At 48.5% G+C, this 18330-nt stretch overlaps 1 protein-coding gene across 5 annotated transcripts in view; it reads left to right on the top strand.

The window, feature by feature from the left end:
• Positions 1-18330, top strand: part of LCP2 (lymphocyte cytosolic protein 2) — a 527047-nt gene that overhangs the window by 262483 nt on the left and 246234 nt on the right. For all 5 annotated transcript variants that reach the window (XM_044280889.1, XM_044280886.1, XM_044280887.1 and 2 more), the window contains one exon: positions 3248-3336. In XM_044280889.1, the coding sequence (XP_044136824.1) occupies positions 3248-3336 (89 nt within the window). The remainder of the gene's footprint in view (positions 1-3247; positions 3337-18330) is intronic.

Raw genomic sequence — 18330 nt, 5'->3', positions numbered from 1 at the left:
CCCATTGACTTTACATTGAAAGTCTGAACGGATCCGCGCAGGCTACTTTCGCACTTGCGCACTTGCGAATTTTTTTAAAGTTATTAATGCAGACGGATCCGTACTGAACGGAGCCTCCGTCTGCATTAATATGAGCGGATCCGTTCAGAACGGATCCGCCCGAACGCTAGTGTGAAAGTAGCCTAAGAATTCAAGTGCAAAAAAAGGTGCGCCAAGATATATACATCGTAAATAAGGGGCAAAACAAACACAACTCGAAGAATTAGATGAATAAGGCGTAAATGCCTCCTAAACAGGTGCAAAATCAGTTGAGACTTAAATAAGACACTCTAAAACAGCTTTTTTACTCCAGAAAAACAGGCACAGACACTACAGTAAATGTGTCCCAGTAGCTTCAAGGCTTGGACTTTGCTGTAAATGTTCCCCATTTTAGACCACAGGATATGCCATAAATTGCCTGATATATGCAGATCTCACCTCTGGTAGTCACACCTCTCTTTAAAGTGGGGTTCCACTTATTCCTGTCCTACCTGGTGAATGGACCGAAGTTTGCCTTATTCAGGCAGAGAGGGAATAGAGAGATGGCAATGCATAGTTGTTTTTTTTCCATTTACTTCTATAAAAATCATGGCTTAGATGCTCTCCATAACTCCCGTCAAAGTAAATGGTGAGAGCCATGCACATGCACTACCACAATGTTGAAGCTGTGTGGCTCCAGAGGGAGCTATAATTCCCAGGGATCTTTCTTAAACTACTGACCTAGAATCTTTGATTTAAGGCTGACAAATGAATCTGTAAAACAAGATTGTGGTGCTAGCCCCTATGAAGCAGGTTCCAGTGAGAGCTATAGGAATGGGAGTGCTGCAGTGGTCGCCAGAGAACAAGGGCAGTGTTCTTGACTCTGAAGACAAAGTAGTGGGAGCACTTATTGGTTAAATAGCTAAAGGGGCACCACTGGCAGATTAAATCCTGCCTGTTATGTATATCTCCAGGTTACGAGAATGCCGTTTTTAAACCTCCCTATCACACTTTGAAATCTGCCAGTTATGCCCCCTTTAGCTGTTTAAAGGGAATCTTTCACATAAAATCTCCATTACAGAACACTAACATCAGGATCTACATTACATTCCCCATATTGCTGTCCATCTCCGATTTTCTCAGAAAAACACTTTTATTAAATATGTTAATTGGCTTCTGAAGGTGCCCAGGGGTAGCGTTCATGAGGCCGTTGCCCAGCCCCTCGTCGCTTTTCATACGAAACCCCTACCCTTTCACCCCTCTGTCCCGCCCTAGGTTCTTCTGATTACGTCCTCCTCTTAGTGAGAAATCCAGCACCAGCGCCGTTCAACAGATTCGCTGCCCCTGCACACTTCATTCCCCATTATGGGCAGAGGCACAAGGCCAGCTAGATCGGGATGTATGGGCTGGCACATGCGCATTAAGCGCTCTTAAGTGCCTCTAGCCATAATGGGGAAAGAAGTGTGCTGGTGCGGCGAATCTGTTCAACGGCGATGGCGCTGGATTTCTCACTAAGAGGAGGACATAATCAGAAGAACCTCGGCCAGAGGGGTGAAAGGGGAGGGGTTTCATCTGAAAAGCGACAAGGGCCCTTGGGAACGGCGCCCCTGGGCACCTTCAGAAGCTAATTAACATATTGAATAAAAGTGTTTTTCTGAGAAAATCGGCGATGGACAGCAATATGGAAGGTAGCATTCTAATATGGGGAATGCAATGGAGATCCTGATGTTAGTGTTATAATGGTGAAAGACTCCCTTTAACCAATAAGCACTCCAAGCATCTTATCTTCAGTGGCAGGAATGTTGCTGAAGTGCTCCCTATCCCATCACATGATGATGAGATTACACCATGCCTCCTCCTATTCTTGAGATGAACGGTGGGAGATGATGAGCACGCTGCAGCTTAAAACAAGCCTGAATCAGGTGAGAATTGCTGTCATATGCAAATTGTCACTATGCTCCGCATTAGGCTGCCAGGAGCCTGAGGCCTAGTAACAACCAACAAGGAAGGGAAAACAAAACACAAACAAACGCGACACTTAACTTCTGTAGTGAGATGGACAAGCAGGAACTCTAGCTCTTCCAAAACCAAATGAAGCTATCTTACCGCACAGTCAGAAGGGTGGGGTAAGACTAAATAGGGTAGAAGTAATGACTACTAAGCTGAAACAAGGAATGTGGTAATTAACAACAACAACACTGAATCAAGAGTAAACAAAGAGGCTGTTAAATTCATCCACACTCCACCAGTCTGCTTGATCTCCTGACATCTGTCACAGGAGGGACTGTGACGATGCCACTGAATGTATTTGAAAACAATTTACTACAAACTCTGGCATCAAACAGTAATTAGTGTTGAGCAAACTTGTGTTTTCATGTTCGGCATACAAGGTTCAGGTTATCTCAGAATTCCGTTATGGGTTCCGCTAACACAGACCATTAGTTATGGTTCGTGGTAGTGGAATCCATAACAGAATTCTTAGATAACCCGAACCTTGTACATCAAACTTGAAAACACAAGTTTGCTGATCCCCTACAGTAATCTAGGAAGCTAAGAAAAAGGTCTCATGCACACGGCCGTTGCCCGGCCATGGCCGTATTGCAGCCCGCAAACAGCGAGACTGCAACATGCGGGCACTGGTCGTGTGCTCCCTGCATCACGGATGTGGACCCATTCACTTGAATAGGTCAACCATCCAGAGCTGCGGTGCTGAACGGAGGCATGGGACCCACAGGAGCACTATGGAGTGTTTCCGTGGTGTTTCTGTCTGTGCCTCAGCACCGAAAAAAATAGAACATGTTCTATTTTTTTGTGGTGTGGATGGCTCATGGACCCATTCAAGTTGAATGGGTCTGGATCCATCCCGGCCACTGCACGGACGTTGTTTGTTGCAAATTGCGGTCCCCAATGCACAGAACGGCCGCACAACGGCCGTGTGCATGAGGCCAAACAATGATGTTGCATTGAACATTAATAATACAATAATTTAGGAGACTAGTGTATGATGGCAGAGAATATTTGTGATAATTTTAATCTGGTTAGGCTAATTTCAAACCTGTGGCCAGGTGTTCCAGCCGGCAGACAATGCTGGGAGTCTGCAAAAACTGCTGCATGTTTGCCATGTAGAGGCCAGAGAACTATTTTTATGCTGAAGATGTTAGACTAAACTTTGGTGTCATTCTCTTTTCATTGCTTCTTTTCTATAAAATTGTGATTTCTTATATTTCAGACAGGCCAGTCCCAAGTGATTCTGTAAGATATCCTCCAAATCCTCCTACAAGAACTGGAGTGTCCACTTTTACATCACATGGCAACACTGTATGTATTTTTATAATGTAAACAGATAACCGTGACTATTTGAACATATATCATAGAGGAAGCTGATGATTATGTGTAATACTGACATATACTGTACATCATCTGCAGACTGTGTCTTTTTGCGTAAATTCTAATAATCAGTGCCACATGTATTGTCTATAGTGTGCGTTTAATACACATCTGAGACATATACAGTACTCCACCCGAAAACTGTTTCTTTAGCGTGAATTTCAATAATATGGGCCTAATCTAGTGTCCATAGTGTATTGTTTTCTGTGACATATACAGTACGCCATCCGAAAACTGTTTCTTTAGCGTAAATTTAAAGAATCAGGGGCCAGCCCTCATCTACTGTCTCTGTAGTGTGTGCGTGTAATACATATCTGTGACATATACAGTACCCCATCCGAAAACTGCTCTTTTAGCGTAAATTCCAATAATCTTGGCCTAATCTAGTGTCCATAGTGTGTTGTTTTCTGTGACATATACAGTACGCCATCCAAAAACTGTTTCTTTAGGGCAAATTCCAATAATCTGGGCCTAATCTAGTGTACATAGTGTGTTGTTTTCTGTGACATATACAGTACGCCATCCGAAAACTGTTTCTTTAGCGTAAATTTAAAGAATCAGGGGCCAGCCCTCATCTACTGTCTCTGTAGTGTGTGCGTGTAATACATATCTGTGACATATACAGTACCCCATCCGAAAAAACTGCTCTTTTAGCGTAAATTCCAATAATCTTAGCCTAATCTAGTGTCCATAGTGTGTTGTTTTCTGTGACATATACAGTACGCCATCCGAAAACTGTTTCTTTAGGGCAAATTCCAATAATCTGGGCCTAATCTAGTATACATAGTGTGTTGTTTTCTGTGACATATACAGTACGCCATCCGAAAACTGTTTCTTTAGCGTAAATTTAAAGAATCAGGGGCCAGCCCTCATCTACTGTCTCTGTAGTGTGTGCGTGTAATACATATCTGTGACATATACAGTACCCCATCCGAAAACTGCTCTTTTAGCGTAAATTCCAATAATCTTGGCCTAATCTAGTGTCCATAGTGTGTTGTTTTCTGTGACATATACAGTACGCCATCCGAAAACTGTTTCTTTAGAGCAAATTTAACTAATCTGGACTTAATCTAGTATCCATAGTATGTGGATTTATGTGACATATACAGCACATCATCTGAAAACTGTTTCTTTAGCGTAAATTTAAATAATCAGGGACCAGTCCTCATCTACTGTCTCTGTAGTGTGTGTGTGTGTAAAAGACATTCGTGACATATACAGTACCCCATCCGAAAACTGTTCCTTTAGCGTAAATTCCAATAATCTTTGCCTAATCTAGTGTCCATAGTGTGTTGTTTTCTTTGACATATACAGTACGCCATCCGAAAACTGTTTTTTTTGTGGATGGGCTCCATAAGAGGAGAGCTGAGCTGATGATGAACATAAAGGCAATTTCAATCTATCATTTATAATGTACTCAATCTACTGTAGTGTATTCCCATGCACCTTTTCCACCACAAAAAAAGAGTATTTGGTTGAATCTTGTTTTCTCCTCCTCCTCATCCAGATTGTATATATTCCCTCCACTCAAATTTTTTTTAAATAGGGTCAGCTCAACTGCAGGCTCTCAACTCAATTTTTTTTAAGGGGTCAGCTGAACAGCATGCTCTCGCATATAATGTTTTAGAGCGTCAGTTGTACAGCATGCACTCACATATAATGTTTTAGAGTGTCATTTGAACAGCATGCACTCGCATATAATGTTTTAGAGCGTCAGCTCACCTGAAGGCACCCACAAATAATGTTTTAGAGAGTCAGCTGAACAACATGCACATGAAAATAATGTTTGAGAGCATCAGCTTTACAGCATGCACTTGCATATAATGTTTTAGAGCATCATTTGAACAGCATGCACTCACATTTAATGTTTTAGAGCGTCAGCTCACCTGCAGGCACTCGCATATAATGTTTTAAAGCATCAGCTGAACAGCATGCACTCACATATAATGTTTTAGAGCGTCAGCTGAACAGCATGGACTCACATATAATGTTTTAGAGCGTGAGCTCACCTGCAGGCACTCGCATATAATGTTTTAGAGCATCAGTTGAACAGCATAAATTTGCATATAATGTTTTAGAGCGTCGGCTGAACAGCATGCACTCACATATAATGTTTTAAAGTGTCAGCTCACCAGCAGGCCCTCACCCCTAATGTTTTAGAGGGTCAGCTCAGCAGCAGGCCCTCGCCCCTCATGTTTTGGATGGTCAGATCAGCAAGACCTTGCCCCAAATGTTTGTGAGGGTCACCAACAGCCCACCAATCATAATTTTTCAAGATTGTGTATGATGCCCTCCTTCATGTGTAATAAAGGGTGTATTGTAGTGCCCGTTTCTTGTAATTTTTGACAGCCCTTTCACTAAGTGCATAGGCTTCATGAGTGTAGGAGTCCCACTACCTGAACAATTATACAACAATGTGAATGAGGCCCTCCTTTATGTGATATACGGGCTGTTTCGGAGTGCCTCTTGCTTGTAATTTTTTGAAGCACTTGCACTTTATATACAATTGAATATACAGGAAAGAATGTTTCCTAACAATATTTCCTGTACAATAGATTTTTTGGAGGGTTTTGTGCGTATTTTTGTCAGTCTGAAAAAGTGGCATACAACTCGGACAACATGGTTCCCAGCAGCGACTTGGGAGTCCAAGATGCATCCAGACATCGTCCCCATGCAGTTCTCGATCCATTTAGGTGGAGTTTCTGTCAATTTCTGTTCTTTTCCAATGGACCAGGCACCCTCCCCTCTTCAGAGCAGGGGGTGCCTGGTTGTCCCCAATTCACTTCCATTATGCTCGGGTACGAATATAGCAATGTGTTCGGGCCGAACACCCAAATACTTTGGTGCTCCATCATCACTAGTCTTAACCCCTCAGATGAACACCGTAAAAAAAAAAAAAAATGAAAAATGGATTAAAATGCTAAATCTACCAAAAAGTGAAATTGTGAAAATTCTATTTGGTATTTTTTTTATAAATAAAAAAGAAATATTTTAACTCAAATTTACCACTGTCATGAAGTACAATATGTGACAAGAAAACATTCTCATAATGGCTTGGATAAGTAAATGCGTTTTAAAGTAATCACCACATAAAGTACAAACCGGATTCCAAAAATGTTGGGACACTATACAAATCGTGAATAAAAACTGAATGCAATGATGTGGAGGTGCCAACTTCTAATATTTTATTCAGAATAGAACATAAATCACGGAACAAAAGTTTAAACTGAGAAAATGTACAATTTTAAGGGAAAAATATGTTGAATCAGAATTTCATGGTGTCAACAAATCCCCAAAAAGTTGGGACAAGGCCATTTTCACCACTGTGTGGCATCTCCCCTTCTTCTTACAGCACTTAACAGACGTCTGGGGACCGAGGAGACCAGTTTCTCAAGTTTAGAAATAGGAATGCTCTCCCATTCTTGTCTAATACAGGCCTCTAACTGTTCAATTGTCTTGGGCCTTCTTTGTTGCACCTTCCTCTTTATGATGTGCCAAATGTTCTCTATAGATGAAAGATCTGGACTGCAGACTGGCCATTTCAGTACCTGGATCCTTCTCATACGCAGCCATGATATTGTGATTGATGCAGAATGTGGTCTGGCATTATCTTGTTGAAAAATGCAGGGTCTTCCCTGAAAGAGATGATGTCTGGATGGGAGCATATGTTGTTTTAGAACCTGAATATATTTTTCTGCATTGATGGTGCCTTTCCAGACATGCAAGCTGCCCATGCCACACGGACTCATGCAACCCCATACCATCAGATATGCAGGCTTCTGAACTGAGCGTTGATAACAACTTGGGTTGTCCTTGTCCTCTTTGGTCCGGATGACATGGCGTCCCAGATTTCCAAAAAGAACTTCGAATCGTGACTCGTCTGACCACAGTACAGTCTTCCATTTTGCCACACTCCATTTTAAATGATCCCTGGCCCAGTGAAAACGCCTGAGCTTGTGGATCTTTCTTAGAAATGGCTTCTTCTTTGCACTGTAGAGTTTCAGCTGGCAACGGCGGATGGCACGGTGGATTGTGTTCACTGACAATGGTTTCTGGAAGTATTCCTGAGCCCATTCTGTGATTTCCTTTACAGTAGCATTCCTGTTTGTGGTGCAGTGTCGTTTAAGAGCCCGGAGATCACGGGCATCCAGTATGGTTTTACGGCCTTGACCCTTACGCACAGAGATTGTTCCAGATTCTCTGAATCTTCGGATGATGTTATGCACAGTTGATGATGATAGATGCAAAAGTTTTTGCAATTTTTTGCTGGGTAACACCTTTCTGATATTGCTCCACTATCTTTCTGCGCAACATTGTGGGAATTGGTGATCCTCTACCCATCTTGGCTTCTGAGAGACACTGCCATTCTGAGAAGCTCTATTTATACCCAATCATGTTGCCAATTGACCTAATTAGTGTTAATTGGTCTTCCAGCTCTTCGTTATGCTCAAATTTACTTTTTCCAGCCTCTTATTGCTACTTGTCCCAACTTTTTTGGGATTTGTTGACACCGTGAAAATTTGAATCAACGTATTTTTCCTTTAAAATGATACATTTACTTGGATTAAACATTTGATCTGTCATCTACGTTCTATTACAAATAAAATATTGACATTTGCCATCTCCACATCATTGCATTCAGTTTTTATTCACAATTTGTTTAGTGTCCCAACTTTTTTGGAATCCGGTTTGTATGTTTGTGTGTTTTTTTAGCCTAATAAAACTTTTGCATTGCTTTTATACTTGCTGGATGTGCATTTTCTTGGGGTTTTCTTGGGCCATGTGGCCAGTGTTTGTTACTAGAGTTGTTCATCCCCTAGTCCTGGAAGCTGACAAATAAAGTGCCCTCCTCAAAGTACCCGAGCAAATGGCAGGTGTTAGGCATGAGCTGCCACGGACTAATGTTGAAGTCACAAAGAGGAGTGCTCCTGTCCGCCTGCATCATCAAGAAATTGTTTACTGCCTTCCTTTACTCATACAGTCGGTCCAATATGTGGAGAGTGGAGTTCTAACAGGTTTAAACATCTCATATCAGGCGATGTTGGGGTACACTACTCTGTCTTTATAGCTCAAGGAGGGCATGTTTTGCAGGGTAAGAGTGGTAAAGTGCATGCACAGTTTCCTGGCCATTTTCAGGATGCTTTGCAGTTGGGTGGAAGACTTCAGGAACTGCTTTTCAACTGGATTAAAGATGTGTGCCATGAACATCTGACAAAAAGATTAAAAAAACACTGAAGCAGCAAACTTTGTGATAACCAAAATGTTTCAGTCTTAAAACTTTTAGCCACAGCTGTACAATAGTGCTTGAAAGGTTATGAACCCTATATTTTCTATATTTATGCATACATTTGCCCTAAATCTATATCAAGTTCTAAAAATTATAGATGAGCGAATCGAATCTGATGAAGTGGAATTCGATCCGAATTTCTGAAAAAATGTGATTTGCAACGAATGCGAATTTCCTTGCGATTCGTGGTAACGAATCGCAATTTTTCCTAAAATGGCGGCTACACATGTGAAGACATGGTGCAAAGAACTCTGGGAAGGTTGGCTGACCCATAATGCCATGCATGCAGCCAATCAGCAGCCAGCCAGACAGCTCTGTGATGTCACAGCCATATAAATATGGCGGCCATCTTAGATTTAGACATTTTCCAGTGTTCTGACTGCAGGGACAGACGTGAGAAGGGACAGTAATAGGAAAAACGCTCATCTCTACTAAAAATTCTTAAAGTTAAGATAAAGTCAAAAATAATAGACTTGGTCATTTATTTGAGATAAATTATCCAATATTATATATTTGAGTTCCAAAAGTATCTGTTACGCTGAGCGCTCCGGGTCCCCTGCTGGCCTCAGAGAGCTCACAGCGTATGCCCCCAGGCAGCACTCTAGTGTCTCGGCGTGTGCGTCCTCGCTCTTAATTAGGCTGCACCTGTGCACTGCCCATTTATACCTTCTCCTCCCACAGCTTCCTGCCGGATCTTTGTGCCTTGTGCCTCAGAGAAAGCGTTCCACTGTGTTAGTCTGCCTTGTCTGTTGCCGAACCAGTTGCTACCGTCTACCCGCCTTTGAACCTTGCCGCCTGCCCTGACCTCTGCTACGTCCGACTACGCTCTTGCCTTCTCCCTGTGTACCACGCCTTATCAGCTGCCAGAGAGGTCGAGTTGTTACTAGGGGACACGACCTGGTAGTTACCGCCGCAGCAAATCCATCCCGCCTTGCGGCGGGCTCTGGTGAAGACCAGTAACTGCTTAGAACTGGTCCTTTAGTACAACCCGCGCCATCGCCTCTCTGGTCCAGAGGATCCACTACCTGTCCTGCCGGTACGTGACAGTAAGATCCGGCCATGGATCCCGCTGATGTTCCCCTGCCAAGCCTAGCGGACCTCACCACTATTGTGGCCCAGCAGGGTCAACAGCTGGCCCAGTTGACCGCTATGTTGCAGCAGCTCCTGCCTTCTCAGCAACAGCCAGCTCCTCCGTCTGCTCCTGCTGCATCACCTCCGCCTGCAGTTGCCACCGGTTCCAGAATCCATTTGTCCCTACCAGACAAATATGACGGAGATCCTAAGCAGTGCCGTGGGTTCTTGTCGCAGTGCTCTCTCCACCTCGAGCTTCTGTCCGACCAGTTTCCTTCTAAGCGAGCCAAGGTAGCCTATATTCTCAGTTTACTATCTGGGAAGGCCCTGGCCTGGGCTACACCACTATGGGACAGCGCAGATCCTGCCACCGCTTCCGTCCAGAGCTTCTGCCTAGAGTTCCGGAATGTTTTTGAGGAGCCTGCCTGGGTTACCTCCGCAGAGACTGCCTTACTAAATTTGACCCAAGGAGGTTCTTCCGTGGGTGACTATGCCATTCAGTTCCGCACCCTGGCCTCTGAGCTGAACTGGAACAATGAAGCCCTTTGCGCCACCTTCAAGAAGGGACTTAACAGTGAAGTAAAGGACGTTCTGGCTGCACGTGAGCTTCCTTCCACTCTTAGTGACCTCATCTTGCTGGCCACTAGGATAGACAAACGTTTCGCCGAAAGACAAGAGGAACTCCTCCTTGAAAAGGAAAAAGCTCGTCCTAGACGCTTTCCTCGTCTGGCTCCCGTTTTTCTGCGTCCACCTCAACCCGCTACTGGGTTTTCCGCCGTGGAAGCCATGCAGGTGGATCGGTCACGCCTAACTCTGCAAGAACGAAGCCGCCGCAGAAACGAGAACCTGTGTCTGTACTGTGCCAGTACCGAGTGCTTCCTTAGAGATTGTCCTCTCCGTCCACCGCGTTCGGGAAACGCTCGCACCTAGTAAACGTGGGAGAGGCGTTGCTAAGTGTGGATTCTTCCTCTCCACGTCTTATACCCGTGCAGTTGATCATCTCTTCCAAGTCCTCTTTCTCCGCAGCCGCCTTCTTGGATTCCGGTTCAGCTGGCAACTTCATTCATGCCTCCTTGGTTGACAAATACCGTATTCCAGTAATCCGTCTACCCAAGCCGTTTTTCATCTCTACTGTTAACGGTGAGAGACTCTCTGCCACAGTGCAGTTCCGTACCCAGCTTCTGCAGATACCGAGACTATAGAGTTCTTTGTCCTTCCCTTCTGTTCCTCCGAACTCCTCCTGGGTCTGCCGTGGCTTCAACGTCATAGTCCTGTCCTGAATTGGTCCACCGGTGAGATCCTGCATTGGGGTTCCTCCTGTTCGGACCGCTGTCTCAAGCCTGCGCTGGTCAAACAGAACCCGCAAGTTTCTCCGCCTTCTGGGCTGCCCAAGCCATACCATTCCTTCCATCTTCACAAAATTGGACCTTCGAGGGGCCTATAATCTGATCCGTATCCGTGAGGGAGACGAATGGAAGACCGCCTTTAACACAAGGGACGGCCATTTTGAGTATTTGGTGATGCCCTTCGGCCTCTGCAACGCACCTGCTGTCTTCCAGGAATTCGTCAATGATATTTTCAGGGACTTACTTTACACCTGCGTGGTCGTATACCTGGATAATATCCTCATCTTTTCCTCCAATTTGGATCAACACAGGGTCCATGTGCAACAAGTTCTTACTCGTCTTAGGAGAAATCGCCTGTACGCTAAACTTGAAAAATGTCTTTTTGAACGGACCTCTCTGCCTTTCCTGGGATACATTATCTCAGCCCAAGGACTTCAAATGGACCCAGCCAAGCTCTTGGCGGTTCTGGATTGGCCACGCCCCTCTGGTCTCCGAGCCATACAAAGATTTCTGGGCTTTGCGAATTACTACAGGCAATTCATCCCTCACTATTCCACTCTGGTAGCTCCTATCGTGGCCCTCACAAGAAAAGGAGCTAACCCCAAATCCTTGCCTTCCCAAGCCGAGGAAGCCTTCCAGTCCCTGAAATCCGCCTTTGCCTCTGCACCCGTTCTCTCTAGACCAGATTCTCTTCCCGGGGCAAGACTTCTAATTGTGGCTTCTTTTCAAAAACATTCTCTTCCGCAGAGAGAAATTACTCCATTGGGGACAGGGAACTGCTGGCTATTAAATTGGCACTGGAGGAATGGAGACATTTACTCGAGGGCGCCACACATCCTGTGTACATCTTCACGGACCACAAGAACCTGGCTTATCTCCAGTCTGCTCAGAGATTAAATCCCCGTCAGGCTCGTTGGTCTCTGTTCTTCGCCCGCTTTAATTTTGAGATCCATTTCCGTCTGGCTTGTAAGAACATTAGGGCAGATGCTCTGTCTCGCTCCTCTGATGTGGGTGGGCGACGAGTTAACACCTCGATATATTATTCCTCCAGAACGCCTTATTACAGTCGCTCCCGTGGACCTGCGCCTTCTTCCTCCTGGCAAATCCTACGTACCGCCACGTCAGCGGCTGCGAATTCTCAAGTGGGGCCATGCCTCCCCTTTTGCCGGTCATCCAGGGGTGCAAAAGTCTCTCCAACTAATCTCCCAAAGGTACTGGTGGTCTTCTCTGGAGAAAGATGTCTCGGACTTCGTCCAGGCCTGTATGATTTGCGCCCGGGATAAATCGCCTCGCCAGAAACCAGCGGGTCTACTCTTGCCTCTACCTGTTCCTGAAGTTCCCTGGTCTCACATCGCCATGGACTTTATTACAGATCTTCCCTCCTCCCATGGCAAGTCCGTTATTTGGGTCGTGGTGGATCGCTTCTCCAAGATGGCTCACTTTGTACCCCTGCCCGGTCTACCCTCTGCACCCATGTTGGCCAAACAATTTTTCCAACACATCTTCCGTCCTCCATGGCCTTCCCAAACATATTGTTTCGGATCATGGGGTACAATTTGTCTCCAAATTCTGGAGGGCTCTATGTGCTCAGCTCGGGATCAAATTGGACTTTTCTTCTTCGTACCATCCCCAGTCTAGCGGCCAAGTAGAACGGGTGAACCAAATTTTGGGTGACTATCTGCGTCACTTTGTATCCTCACGCCATGACGACTGGGCTGATCTACTTCCCTGGGCAGAGTTCTCCAACAGCTACAAACAATCCTCTGCCTCTAACAAGTCTCCTTTCTTTGTAGTTTTTGGCCGTCATCCTCTTCCACCTCTGCCGCAGTCTCCCACTCCTTCTTCTGTACCTGCCGTTGACAGTCTTGTACAGGATTTTTCCTCCATCTGGCGAAAAACCCACGCTGCTCTCCTCAAGGCTTCCGCCCTTATGAAGGTTCAAGCTGACAAGAGACGCAGATCTCCTCCGGAATTTTGCCCGGGTGACAAGGTGTGGCTCTCCTCTAGGTACATCCGATTTAGGGTCCCAAGTTACAAGTTGGGCCCTCGTTTCTTGGGACCCTATAAAATCAAGAGTCGTATCAATCAAGTTTCTTATCAGCTCCATCTTCCTCCCTCCCTCCGAATCCATAACTCCTTCCATGTCTCCCTTCTTAAACCTGCTGTCTTTAACCGTTTTTCTCCCAAGCTTGTTTCTCCCACCCCTGTCGCCGGTACCTCTGATATATTCTCTGTCAAGGAGATCTTGGCGACCAAGATCTCCCGGGGGAAAATATATTTTTGGGTCGACTGGGAGGGCTGCAGTCCTGAGGAGAGGTCATGGGAGCTGGAGGAGAACATCCTGGACCGCAGTCTCATCCGCAAGTTCTTCGGTACCAAAAAGGGAGGGAGACCAAAGGGGGGGGGGGGTACTGTTACGCTGAGCGCTCCGGGTCCCCTGCTGGCCTCGGAGCGCTCACAGCGTATGCCCCCAGGCAGCACTCTAGTGTCTCGGCGTGTGCGTCCTCGCTCTTAATTAGGCTGCACCTGTGCACTACCCATTTATACCTTCTCCTCCCACAGCTTCCTGCTGGATCTTTGTGCCTTGTGCCTCAGAGAAAGCGTTCCACTGTGTTAGTCTGCCTTGCCTGTTGCCGAACTCATTGCTACCATCTACCCGCCTTTGAACCTTGCCGCCTGCCCTGACCTCTGCTACGTCCGACTACGCTCTTGCCTTCTCCCTGTGTACCACGCCTTATCAGCTGCCAGAGAGGTCGAGTTGTTACTAGGGGACACGACCTGGTAGTTACCGCCGCAGCAAATCCATCCCGTCTTGCGGCGGGCTCTGGTGAAGACCAGTAACTGCTTAGAACCGGTCCTTTAGTACAACCCGCGCCATCGCCTCTCTGGTCCAGAGGATCCACTACCTGTCCTGCCGGTATGTGACAGTATGTGATCCTTTAAGATTACCAGATAATTTGAAGATTAAATTCGAGTCAGGTGTTTTCAATCATTGGGATGACAATCAGTTGGGAGACCTGTTTTATTTAAAGAACAGGATGTGTATTATGGCACAAACAAAGGAGATTTCCAAATCCCTCAGAATTGTGGTAGGGGCTGAGGTGTACATTGGCGTGAAGTCGGGAGGGATGCCTATCACCCTCCAAGATCTATCTGGCTGAACTGTGCCTGAAGCCAGTGCGGGGTAGGCCTGGATAAGTGGGCCACCCAAGAGAGTGGAATGAAAGAAAGAAGGGTCGGGAGGGTGGGGCATGAAGCAACCGTCCTCAAGGTGAGGACGCGTGGGGAACATATAGTCAGCAGCCCCTCCCACAAATGCAGGCTGTAACCAGCCTTAATACTTGTGGTAGGGGCTGAGGTGTACATTGGCGTGAAGTCGGGAGGGATGCCTATCACCCTCCAAGATCTATCTGGCTGAACTGTGCCTGAAGCCAGTGCGGGGTAGGCCTGGATAAGTGGGCAAGAAGACTACCCACGCTGTAGGAGGGAAATAGTTAATTGAACCGACCGACACGGGAGGTAACAAGGGCACGAGTGATTCAGGCCGGAGCTGGGCTGTTAAATGACCTGAGCGAACCGGGAAGGCAGTGGGTAGTTAGTGACGTGACTGTCCAGGTGACGGCGGAAGAGCAAGCTGGGCGATCCAGGATGTGAGAGGCAACATGGGCCTGGGCGACCCAGGATGAGAGAGGCAACGTGGGCCTGGGTGACCCAGGAAGACTGAGGTAGAGCGGGCCTGGGTGATCCAGAATGACAGAGACAGAGCAAGCCTGGGCGATCCAGCATGACCGAGGTAGGGCGAGCCTAGGGGGAGCAGAGCGAGCCTGGTCGATCCAGGGAGACTGGAGCAGAGCGAGCCTGGTCGATCCAGGGAGACTGGAGCAGAGCGAGCCTGGGCGATCCAGGGAGACTGGAGCAGAGCGAGCCTGGGCGATCCAGGGAGACTGGAGCAGAGCGAGCCTGGGCGATCCAGGGAGACTGGAGCAGAGCGAGCCTGGGCGATCCAGGGAGACTGGAGCAGAGCGAGCCTGGGCGATCCAGGGAGACTGGAGCAGAGCGAGCCTGGGCGATCCAGGGAGACTGGAGCAGAGCGAGCCTGGGCGATCCAGGGAGACTGGAGCAGAGCGAGCCTGGGCGATCCAGGGAGACTGGAGCAGAGCGAGCCTGGGCAACCCAGGGAGACAGGAGCCGAGCGAGCCTGGGAGATCCAGGGAGACAGGAGCAGAGCGAGCCTGGGAGATCCAGGGAGGCAGGAGCAGAGCGAGCCTGGGCGATCCAGGGAGACGGGAGCAGAGCGAGCCTGGGCGATCCAGGATGACAGAAGCAGAGCGAGCCTGGGCGATCCAGGATGACAGGAGCAGAGCGAGCCTGGGCGATCCAGGATAACAGGAGCAGAGCGAGCCTGGGCGATCCAGGATGACAGGAGCAGAGCGAGCCTGGGCGATCCAGGACGACAGGAGCAGAGAGGGCCTGGGCGATCCAGGACGACAGGAGCAGAGCGAGCCTGGGCGATCCAGGACGACAGGAGCAGAGCGAGCCTGGGCGATCCAGGACGACAGGAGCAGAGCGAGCCTGGGCGATCCAGGACGACAGGAGCAGAGCGAGCCTGGGCGATCCAGGACGACAGGAGCAGAGCGAGCCTGGGCGATCCAGGACGACAGGAGCAGAGCGAGCCTGGGCGATCCAGGACGACAGGAGCAGAGCGAGCCTGGGCGATCCAGGACGATAGGAGCAGAGCGAGCCTGGGCGATCCAGGACGACAGGAGCAGAGCGAGCCTGGGCGATCCAGGATGACAGGAGCAGAGAGAGCCTGGGTGATCCAGGACGACAGGGAAGACAGACAAAAGGCGTATACCTGATACCTGAAGAATTCGGGAAGCTGATGAGCCGCTACTTCTGATCGGGAGGGCTGAATAAACGACAGCACCGCAGCCCTGTTTGTTATAGAAAAGATTGCCCAAAATGGTACATTAGGAAACCGGAAAAATGGCACAGTAACAAAAACCCCACGACTAAAACGACATCCATGGAGTTAGCTACCCCGGAGGGGATAACCTGTATTACATCTGGTAGCAGCAGTGGAAGGTGCAGTTTCTGGTTCCAGTCGAGGAGGCAGAGAGCGATTGTGCAGCGATTAAAAGGCATTTGTGGGAATAGGGGTCCACTGGAGGTTCGAACTTACTTAACCTGGGCCAGCGGTAGCCTAGACGATGGGAACCAGAATCGCAGTTCCAGACCCCTGCAGCAGCGTCCGCAAGGCAGCACCTTAATGATCACACCGGCGTCTGGTCTCTCCGCTGCGTTCCTGAAGCTTCTTTTCTCTTTTTTTTTTTTTTTTTTTTTTTAATCGAAATGGAGAAACAGGCCGGCCAGCCCCGTGCCTGCTAACCACGGCTTCTCGGCTGGAATGTACTGCAAAATAAATGAAAAAATAGAAACAATACATGCAATTATACCTGATTACAGTTGTAGATACCCCCAGGTCCGGTGTACTAAAGAAGAACTTGTACCAATTGGCTTTAATATTATCATTATTCTTAAACATCGCTTTAGGAGAGCAGGGAAGAGAAAGAGGATGCGGGACCGGAGGACCGGGCGGGGAGCAAGGAAGGATGACAGAGGCAGTGTGGGCCTGGGTGATCCAGGATGACAGAGGCAGAACGAGCCTGGGTGATCCAGGATGACAGAGGCAGAACGAGCCCGGACGATCCAGGAAGACAGAGGCAGAACGAGCCCGGGCGATCCAGGATGACAGAGGCAGAACGAGCCCGGGCGATCCAGGATGACAGAGACAGGAACGAGCCTGGGCGATCCAGGATGACAGAGACAGGAACGAGCCTGGGCGATCCAGGATGACAGAGGCAGAACGAGCCTGGGCGATCCAGGATGACAGAGACAGGAACGAGCCTGGGCGATCCAGGATGACAGAGGCGGAACGAGCCTGGGCGATCCAGGATGACAGAGGCGGAACGAGCCTGGGCGATCCAGGAAGACTACGGATGATGTGTGCGAGCGAGATAAGAAGCATGGAAAACAGACCCAAGTATAGACAACAAGCAATAATCAGCACCTAGGTGTAACACGGCGGTGCCATACGTATGTGCCCAGGAGGGCCGCACGGGACAGCTGTGCCAAACCTGAGCATGCGAGGACGGCACTACAATGGTGCCAGACGCATGCGCACGGCCGACACGGCCGCCAGACACGTGTGCACAGGACGGCAGCCCCAACGCCGCTGCGCCATGAACAAATGCACCGGGGCCACCTGCTTAAGAAAATATCCACATCTCTCAGAGGACATTGTGGAAACAAACATTGTAAAAAATGACAACCTATGAAAAACAGTGCAGAGCATTGTCTGATGTTGGGGGCGGAAGACATATGGTGAGATGCATGAGCACGGAACAAGGGTGGAATTCGCAAATGCAGTGGATACAGCGTATCTATCATGTGTATCGCGTGTTATCCTGGGTATATCACGTATATGATATGTAGGACTGTAGGAGTGTTGAAGCATGATTACACTGCACTATAATTGTTTATTTGAAGCAATGTCAACTCGATAGTTCTGTGAGAGGGTATGCATGCATAATAAAACCATGCTTGAGCAGGTGTCGGCGTGCGTTCCACGCTGGAACGCACGCCTATCCGACCACGAGAAGCCCGGAACAAGGGGGCCCGGACAGGGAGTTGCGGTGAGGAGGGACCCGGTGGGGACAGAGCTTACCTGCCCTGGGGGCGCTGCCCTGGAATCGTCTGGCCTGAGTGAGGGATCCGGCGCGCACTCCGAGCAGGTGACCGAGGGCCCGGGCCCGGCCGGATTCCGGCGTGCGCTCCAAGCTGGAACGCAAGCCGATCACGTGACCGGAAGCCCAGGCCCGGCCGAGAAGCTCCGGCGCGCGCCCCCCGCCGGAACGCACGCCGGCCTGGGACAGCGCCCAAGCCAGAGGATGGGTGAGACCCAGAGGAGGGGGTAGCCCGCAGGCCGGACCCTACCCGTCCCGCCGACGCGTGGGGGAGGCGGAGCGCTCGGGTCCAGAGTGCAAGGAGCACGTGACCGCCGCTCGGAGGAGCCCCGGAAGTGACGCGCTGCGAACCGGAAGTGACGGGACGGATCGACGAAGCTGCATGAAGCAACCGTCCTCAAGGTGAGGACGCGTGGGGAACATATAGTCAGCAGCCCCTCCCACAAATGCAGGCTGTAACCAGCCTTAATACTAG

This window comes from Bufo gargarizans, chromosome 2 (assembly GCF_014858855.1).
Source record: "Bufo gargarizans isolate SCDJY-AF-19 chromosome 2, ASM1485885v1, whole genome shotgun sequence".
NCBI classification, from domain to species: domain Eukaryota; kingdom Metazoa; phylum Chordata; class Amphibia; order Anura; family Bufonidae; genus Bufo; species Bufo gargarizans.
Note: the sequence above shows the minus strand (reverse complement) of the source record. Positions and strands in the feature narration are given on the sequence as shown.